Source organism: Triticum dicoccoides, chromosome 5A, assembly GCF_002162155.2.
Source record: "Triticum dicoccoides isolate Atlit2015 ecotype Zavitan chromosome 5A, WEW_v2.0, whole genome shotgun sequence".
Classification (NCBI taxonomy): domain Eukaryota; kingdom Viridiplantae; phylum Streptophyta; class Magnoliopsida; order Poales; family Poaceae; genus Triticum; species Triticum dicoccoides.
Genome location: NC_041388.1, coordinates 554,070,035 through 554,078,817, shown reverse-complemented (window position 1 = coordinate 554,078,817; position 8,783 = coordinate 554,070,035). Strand labels below are relative to the sequence as shown.

The following is an 8,783-nucleotide window of genomic DNA, read 5'->3' as shown; positions in this document are numbered from 1 at the left end:
ATCTTCTTCCATACACCCCAAGACATACAACCAGCCTACACCATAGGTGCTGACATAACTAGGGGAGATACAGACCCTCTCTCACACTCAGCAACTACAAACCTACAGAAGCATAACCACACGTTGTTGAATTCAACTCAAAGTAGAGACTTTATATTACGAGGAGAAAACTGTGGAATAATGTTTTTTTAGAAAAGGAGGAATACCCCGGCCTCTGCATCTGGACGATGTATACGGTCAATTTATTAATTATTAACACAAAACCTTACAAAGTCGTACAACAGTAAAACCAAAGCCACCATCTCAGCAACCTCTGTCGCTACTCCTATCTAACTGATGAAGGGGCGCTGATGGTCTAGGCCTAATACCAAACAGACCTCGCAGCCAAACCTAACATCTAAGACCTGAGGTCCCAACCAGGACGCCTGCCGGGTATGGGCACCCACCAGTCCGGTGTGCTCCTCAACCAGGACGCCTGCCGGGTATGAGACCGCCGTAGCCACCTGCCACATATCCATCTTCAGAGTTGTACTGTTGCATCCGCCTTGCCCGGTCTCGCTGCCGCTGACGCCACCACGACGCCAGACAGCGTCGACCTCCTGCGCGTGTCCGTCACCACACATTTGACGCCAAGCCGTCGCCAAGAATATATAGAAAGAAACACCACTCCACCGAAAGGGAGGCAGCACACCCCCACCCCTCACCTGCAGACCCTCCCATCTGATCCCAATGTCCTTGGCGCCGCCTCCAGGAAGGTTATGGTGCACGGGGCACCGCCGAGACTGATCCGCATCGGATCTTGGGCTTTCACCCGGACATGGGTCGGAGTGGAGAGATAGTGCCCTCAGCAGCGCCCCCAAGGAGGAAAGCGGCGCCAAAAGGCGGCGTCGCCGCTGCCGGCCAGCCAAGGCGGCCAAGGTTTCCCTCGGACACCGATCTGCTCCACCAGAATACACCAGAGGTGGATCCGGCAAGATCCAAACCGAACCGGGACTGAGAAGGGATGCATGGAAGGGAGGGTGCAATACCTCCATATCTGGCACGCCTGCGGCTCACCGTCCTCACGGCCGAACTCTCAGGCACGCCGCACGCCATGCCAGCAGGGGCCGCCGCCCCTGGATCCGATGGCCTCCGCGAAGAAGGAGCGCCGAAGACCCCGCCGCCACCTTCCCCGGCGCCCGCGCGGGCTTTCCCGGCGGTCGTCTCCGGTGACGGCGAGGGAAAACCCTAGACTCCCCTGAGTCGCCCTAGGGGCGATGCGAGGGACGGGACGAGGGACGAGGGACAGGACGGCGGTCGTCCTAGACGGGTTGCTGATGTTTGCTCAAATGACGTCACTAGCAGGCACACATATCCTCTTGACATAGGTCCCCAACTATGCCCTTTCCTGAAGACTTCACTCATCGGGCGAGGTTAGTTTGTACATTAGAGACATAAATAAAAGTCAAGGTTGTGGTAGAATAAAGCCCTCAATTGCAGGGCACGGCCTACTTTCTTCAGAGAGAAAATCATCACAATTAGAATTAGGTGACCCAATCCTTTACTAGTGAAATTAGACGATGAAGAGAAAATCAAATAAATTTACAGTGTCGTTGGAGAATTACAACATATCATCGACATTCACTATCGACAAGCAACAACACTATGAAAGCAGCTAGCTCATCCTTGCACTTCGCAAGAAGGACCCAGTCCTGGTGATCTCTCGTAGTGGCTTGTTGGTAAACCGGATGAGGTTGTAAGCCCATGCACCAGCAACCGCGCCACTAACAGGACCGACGATATACACCCAGATGCCGGTGTAGCGGCCAGCGACCATCGCCGGACCGATGGTTCTTGCAGGGTTCATGGATGCTCCTGATATGGGCCTGCACATCACAGCCGTGTCCGCAAATTTTTTAATCTCTTAATATAGTAAAATGACAAAATTTAATCTGGGATATTTTACTAGGAAATTCATCGATCTCATGAAACACAATGGTAGACAACAACAAAATATAGAAAAATTTCAACCGCTTCTATATACACAAACTAATGCTTAGGTTGTTTCTCCAAATGTTGATATTATTAGTAGATTTGTCATGGAAACTGCTTCCATATCATTGTTTTAAAATATTTATAGCAAAAAAAATGATTTTTACCTACTATCCAGTGTCAACGCTTATCTGATTTCAGAAAAGAAAAACTCTTATCACCATGTACTTTAATTTTATTCCTACACAGGGACGTAGCCAGGCCACAGACTTTACAGAAGCCATGGCCTGGGGTATGGCAGCAACTCCATTTGCTGACCGTAGCTACCATGGTTACTGTTCACTATTGTAGCTCGAAGTTGGCCTGGGGCATCAATAACTCCTGGCTAGGCAACCGTTCCGACGTATACTAGTTTTTCTAAGAAAAAACAATCTACATGGCACTCCCACTTGTTAGGTCATGTGGTAGCTAACCCGGCCAACACATGGATCCCACGCCACGCAAATATTTAAAAATAATCACATGAATTATCTTAAATAAAAGACACATACCTCCATTGTTTTCAAATTAATTTTACTTTGTTCACAAAATTTATAGGTAATAATTCAAATTGTGCACTCTATGATTTTCTAATTCTAGATTGTAATTTATGATCATGTAATGCAACTTAAAGATCCTTTAATCGTACTTCCACATTGCAATTTCGAATAGTTTCAGTGTTGTTTGACCTAATAAAATCCAGTTTTTCGTACGCACTCATATGAACAGTAAGTGGTATGTAAACCGCGTTGATTGTGTAAAAAAACTCACTAAAATTTTACCACACCAATGTACAGATAACAGACGTACAATAGCAGGCTAACCTACTCTGCGGCAATTATCTAGTTTTACGTCACATTGAGATTCCAAATAGTTTCAGTGTTGTTTGACATGGCATCTGAGTTGTCCGCCACATGGACATGCCATCTGGGACGCCATGCTGCTTTGTGGTGGAGTTTTTGAAACGGGTAAGGGTATGTACAATCATTATAAGATAGTCTTATTTTAAGTCTTGCATGCAATTAGAGATGACAAAAAAAATGTCTACAATGGGTCATCTCTTAACCTTATCTTTAATAACTAGCTATTTCTAAAATCACGATGAGACATATTGTGCTAAGAGATCAAAAGAAGGCAAGCATTTTCTTATGATTTCTTTCTACTTCATCTCATCATATATCCTACGTGGCACTTTTAAGATAGCACAATTGTACATGCCCTAAACCATGACCATGCAACAAATCGCAAGTTTGTTGTCCAAATACTCCGGAGGGAGTAGTATTCTGTGGTAAATCAGTTACCTGTTCACACTACGAGATAACTAAGTCTAAAAGCGACATGTGTAAGAAAGGAACCCATCAACACGTTTCAATCAAAAGACGGCTTTGTTGACAACCAAAGTCCAAAATGGCGAGTAAAATAGAGTTAATGTAGCAGTTATCTTGGAATACCCGGCAAAGAGCACGTTTAGTAGCACAGTAGCTCCAACGGCCAGACCGGCGAGCTCACCAATCTGCAAGAGAGGGAGAAAATGGTCGGAAACAATTAGTTGAGTACTCCCTCTGTAAACTAATATAAGAGCGTTTAGATCACTACTTTAGTATTCTAAACGCTCTTATATTAGTTTACAGAGGGAGTAGATGGGAAATACCCCTTGTTTCCTGGGTATATATACACCTAGAAATTAGAAGAAAAAAAATTACAGAAAAGTCAAAAAAGTGTAGAAGTTTTTTTTAGAATAAACTTGACGTTCTTTTGCACCAATATGTAAATTTCCGCCAACCAAAACCTAACGTTGACTTCAGGGGGAAAACAATTTTTTTGGTCAAATTGGTGTATATATAGTGTCTTGTATATAGCAGTAAAAAAAAATTGCCCAGTAGTCAACGCTGGGTTTTGGTTGATGAAAAATTACATACTGGTGTAAAAGAGATTCAAGTTTATTTAAAAAATACTTCTGAACTTTTTTACTTTCCTTGTAAAAAAAAATTCTCAATTCCTGAGTGTTTTTTTTTTGACAACTCAATTCCTGAGTGTATATACACCTAGGACCCAACGTCCACGCTCTTGAGTAGATAGCGATGTTTCCGTATCTTTTACTATTGACTGTAAATTTTTGTTGATAGCTTACCAAGCTGATCATTTGATGTGTCCGTATCTTTAAGCTCGGTAATTTCGGCACCATCTTCAGTAGCCTGAGGTGTGTGGTGGTGTGAATGTGTGCGTGTGTGCGGCTGCGTTATAACCGGTCTTTTTCAAAAATTAGTTAAGTGTAGAAAACTAAATTAATGGCTAAGACAAGGATTGTGATCTCACAGTACTCCTCCAGTGTACTTACGGCTCTGTTGTCAGTGGCGACTCCGGAGATGACGAACATGAGGTAGAAGGTGATGATGAACTCCAGCACCAGCGACTGGACGTCCGACCCGGACGGCACGGTCCCGAAGAAGTGCTCCGGCTCGCTCCCGAACAGCAGCCGCAGCGTGAGGCTCGCCGCCGTGGACCCGGTCACCTGCGCCGCCGCGTAGGCCGGGACCTGAATCCAGGGGAAGCGGCCGCAGGTGGCGAAGGCGAGCGTGACGGCGGGGTTGAGGTGCGCCCCGGAGATGTGGCCGACGGAGTAGACCATGACCATGACGGCCAGGCCCCAGGTGATGCAGACGCCCGGGAACGTCACCGTGCCGGCCGTCCTCTGGTTCACGGCCACCGCCGCGCAGCCGGCGAAGATGAGGAGGTAGGTCCCCATGATCTCGGCGAGGACCTGCGCCCATGGTCCAAGAATGTCGCGGTCAGGTCAATCGCTTGCTTGCTTGCTTGTCCAAGTTGCCCAGAGACTCGTAATGATGGGATAGCTACTGCTGGTGGTGTTATGACTTATGACCCAATTGCTTGCAAGTATAATGCGAAGACTGAGCACAACCGGCCAGCAGGCGACATTTTCAAAGGCAAAGAAATACTCATTTGGAATTTTCCTCTAGCCGAAACAATATAGTATTGTTGCGTTTGGATTGTTATCGGCTCATCACGTGTAGTACCTTGCAGACGAAAGTTGTCATCTTTGTCCACTTGTTTGACTCTTCTATCCAGTGTTTGAACTCTGCCCTGTTTCTCTCCTACCTGAACTACGGCCTCCACGGGTGGGTGTGAACAAGTGCAACTACCTTGTGCTGGATGGATAATCATCAATCATGCATGCCCGAATCACGTAAGGATTCTCAGGCACGAAACAAGAATAAAACTTCGTGGATGAAGGATAATCTAGTAGTAGTTGCGTATGCAAACTTACACACCTTCTGCACGAATTGGACGGAGATCATGGGCTGATTGGCCGTGCTGCTGAGAGCTTGCTCTGAATCCTCGCACCCTGCTGGTTGATTCGCTCCTCCTCTTCCTTCCTCCAGAGCTCCAGTGTGGTCTTGCTCTTGCGGTTGCAGGCCATTGGCTCCATGCTCTCCTCCTGCCATGCGCGCGCCGCCTTCCGCTATCCCCCTCCCTCCCTCACTCCCTCTCTCTGTTTAGCCGACTGTCTATCTGCTCTGCTTTGCTCTCTATCTCTATCTCTTGTTTGGATCTGCGTGCTGATCAGTACGCTTGTGCTATTTATGGGTTCCAGGCTTCAATGCTACAGCTAGATAGCGAGGTCCATGTGTCCTCCTAGCAAATGTTATCTTGTGATTTCTTGGGTTGACCACCGGATCACGAATCCTCCTAAAGTCCGGAAACGGTAGCTATGCATAGGAAGTTTCTTTGAAGACTGCCTATGGATTTATTTATTTTTAGCCTCACCAAAATACGCAAAAATTCCTCTAGTTGAGAACGTGAGGTCCTATTAGAATGTTACCTTGTGATCTTTTTGCATGAAAGATGCTTCCGTGCGTGAGGTTCGGGCCAAATTTCAGCTCGTTTATACATCTGAATAACTCTTGACAAAAAGATAAATTTGGGGGTCTATGAAATAGTCATGTACTGTTTGGACCTTTTTTCGTGAGAGCAATTCGCATTCCAAACGAGCTGAAATTTTGTGTGTTAGCTTAGCACTTGATCATTTAGTTTGTTGCTATTGCTTTCTTCATGACTTATACATGTTCCTATCACTATGAGATTATGCAACTCCCGTTTACCGGAGGAACACTTTGTGTGCCACAAAACGTCACAACGTAACTAGGTGATTATAAAGATGCTCTACAGGTGTCTCCGAAGGTACTTGTTGGGTTGGCGTATTTCGAGATTAGGATTTGTCACTCCGATTGTCGGAGAGGTATCTCTGGGTCCACTCGGTAATGCACATCACTATAAGCCTTGCAAGCATTGCAACTAATGAGTTAGTTGCGGGATGATGTATTACGAAACGAGTAAAGAGACTTGCCGGCAACGAGATTGAACTAGGTATTGAGATACCGACGATCGAATCTCGGGCAAGTAACATACCGATGACAAAGGGAACAACATATGTTGTTATGCGGTTTGACCGATAAAGATCTTCGTAGAATATGTAGGAGCCAATATGAGCATCCAGGTTCCGCTATTGGTCATTGACCGGAGACGTGCCTCGGTCATGTCTACATAGTTCTCGAACCCGTAGGGTCCGCACGCTTAAAGTTCGATGACAGATATATTATGAGTTTATGTGTTTTGATGTACCGAAGGTAGTTCGGAGTCACGAATGAGATCGGGGACATGACGAGGAGTCTCGAAATGGTCGAGACGTAAAGATCGATATATTGGACAACTATATTTGGACATCGGAAAGGTTTCGAGTGATTCGGGTATTTATCGGAGTACCGGGGTGTTACGGGAATTCGCCGAGGAGTGTATGTGCCTTATTGGGCTTTAGGGGAAAGAGAGAGAGGCAGGCCGCGCGCCGCCCCAAGGCCTAGTCCGAATTGGACTATGGGGAAGGGCTGCGCCCCCTCCTTCCTTCTCTTCTCTTTTCCCTTTCCTTCTCTCCTACTCCTACTACTTGGAAGGGCTCCTAGTTCTACTAGGAAAGGGGAATCCTACTCCCGGTGGGAGTAGGACTCTCCTAGGGCGCGCCATAGAGAGGGCCGGCCCCTCCCCTCCTCCACTCCTTTATATACGTGGCCAGGGGGCACCCCATAGACACAACAATTGATCTCTTGATCTCTTAACCGTGTGCGGTGCCCCCCTCAACCATAATCCACCTCGATCATATCGTAGCGGTGCTTAGGCGAAGCCCTGCGTCGGTAGAACATCATCATCGTCACCACGCCGTTGTGCTGACGAAACTCTCCCTCAACACTCGGGTGGATCGGAGTTCGAGGGACGTCATCGAGTTGAACGTGTGCAGAACTCGGAGGTGCCATGCGTTCGGTACTTGATCGGTCGGATCGTGAAGACGTACGACTACATCAACCGCGTTGTGCTAACGCTTCCGCTTTCGGTCTATGAGGGTACGTGGACACACTCTCCCCTCTCGTTGCTATGCATCACCATGATCTTGTGTGTGCATAGGAAATTTTTGAAATTACTACGTTCCGCAACAAGGGCATGCCACCCTGGCTTGTGGGACCCCTGTAGCTCTGTTTTCCCTAATTCCTGACCTATAAATTCTCACGTATTCAGAAACCTTCGAAGTGAGACACGAAATAATTTTATCGCCACTGCAAGCCTCTATTCCGAAGCGATCCCATCCGAAGCCATGTTCCCGGAGGGGGAAATCATTGGGGAGGCCATCTTCATAAACCTTGTTGCCTCCATGATGATGTGTGAGTAGTTCTTTCAGGACATATTGGTCCATAGTAGTAGCCAGATGGCTCTCTCTCTCCCCCTATATCTCTCTCTTGATCTTCAATACAACGATCTCTTCAGAGATCTATTCGATGTAATTCCCGTGACATGTTTGTTGGGATCCGATGAATTGCGGAATTATGATCATATTGTTCATTAATTTATATTGATTGTCTTGAAGTATTTCTCTTTTGTATTTTTGTAGCTATGTATGATTTCCAATCCGTGAATCTTTTCTGACCAATTAGATGAGTAGGTTTTCAGAGGGAGTTGTGCATAGTAGTGGGTTCAATCTTGCGGCGACCTTTCTCTGTGACAGGAGGGGTGAAGGCACGTATTATATTGTTCCCACTAAGTGTAAAACGATGGGGTTTGGTCATATTGATTGATCTCTTTCTGTCTATATTATGCCATCTTTCTTATTGCGTTACTTTGTTTATTATGAAATTGATACTTTTGAATGCATGCTGGATAGCGGTCTTGGGGTGGAGTAATAGTAGTAGATGCAGTTGGACTAATGGTCTACTTATCACAGATGTAATGCCTATATGAGATTATGCCATGAATAACCATAGTTATAATTTGCATGTGCCTCACACAGTGAAACATATTCCATGAAAATTGTGAAACTTTTAGTATTTTTTACTGTTCACGGGATGCAGATGAGCCGGGCTCAGAAATGAATATTTGTCTCTATATAGCAAAAAGGCAGAGTACCTCAATTCTTCGGCAACAAAGTAGAGAAAGTGTGACATAAAATTGTTCTTGGTCTAAGAGAACAGAGTACTGTGAGATGGTCTTTCCTCACTTCTTCTGTTTCTCTCGAATGAAGAAGCAAATCCAAATCTGAGTTAGTCTATTCCATAATATGGTTAAGTGTCTAATAAACCATATTAATATGCGAAATGCAGAATGCCGATAAAAACGGATCCGGAGGACTCGCGATCTAGCGCCACCAATGGATCCCTCCTCCACCACCACCTCACCCCTACGCCACTATCACTACCACTAGCAGCCCCCCCCCC

General features: G+C 46.2%; 1 protein-coding gene across 1 annotated transcript; it reads right to left on the bottom strand.

The window, feature by feature from the left end:
* Positions 1 to 1,552: 1,552 nt before the first annotated feature.
* Positions 1,553 to 5,624, bottom strand: LOC119302760 (aquaporin NIP1-3-like). The gene is made up of 4 exons (XM_037579811.1): positions 5,301 to 5,624; positions 4,349 to 4,771; positions 3,462 to 3,523; positions 1,553 to 1,865 (listed from the first exon to the last, which is right to left on the bottom strand). Exons 1-4 carry the CDS (start codon positions 5,472 to 5,474, stop codon positions 1,655 to 1,657), a joined length of 870 nt encoding a protein of 289 aa, XP_037435708.1. The 5' UTR covers positions 5,475 to 5,624; the 3' UTR covers positions 1,553 to 1,654.
* Between the last annotated feature and the right edge of the window lie 3,159 nt (positions 5,625 to 8,783).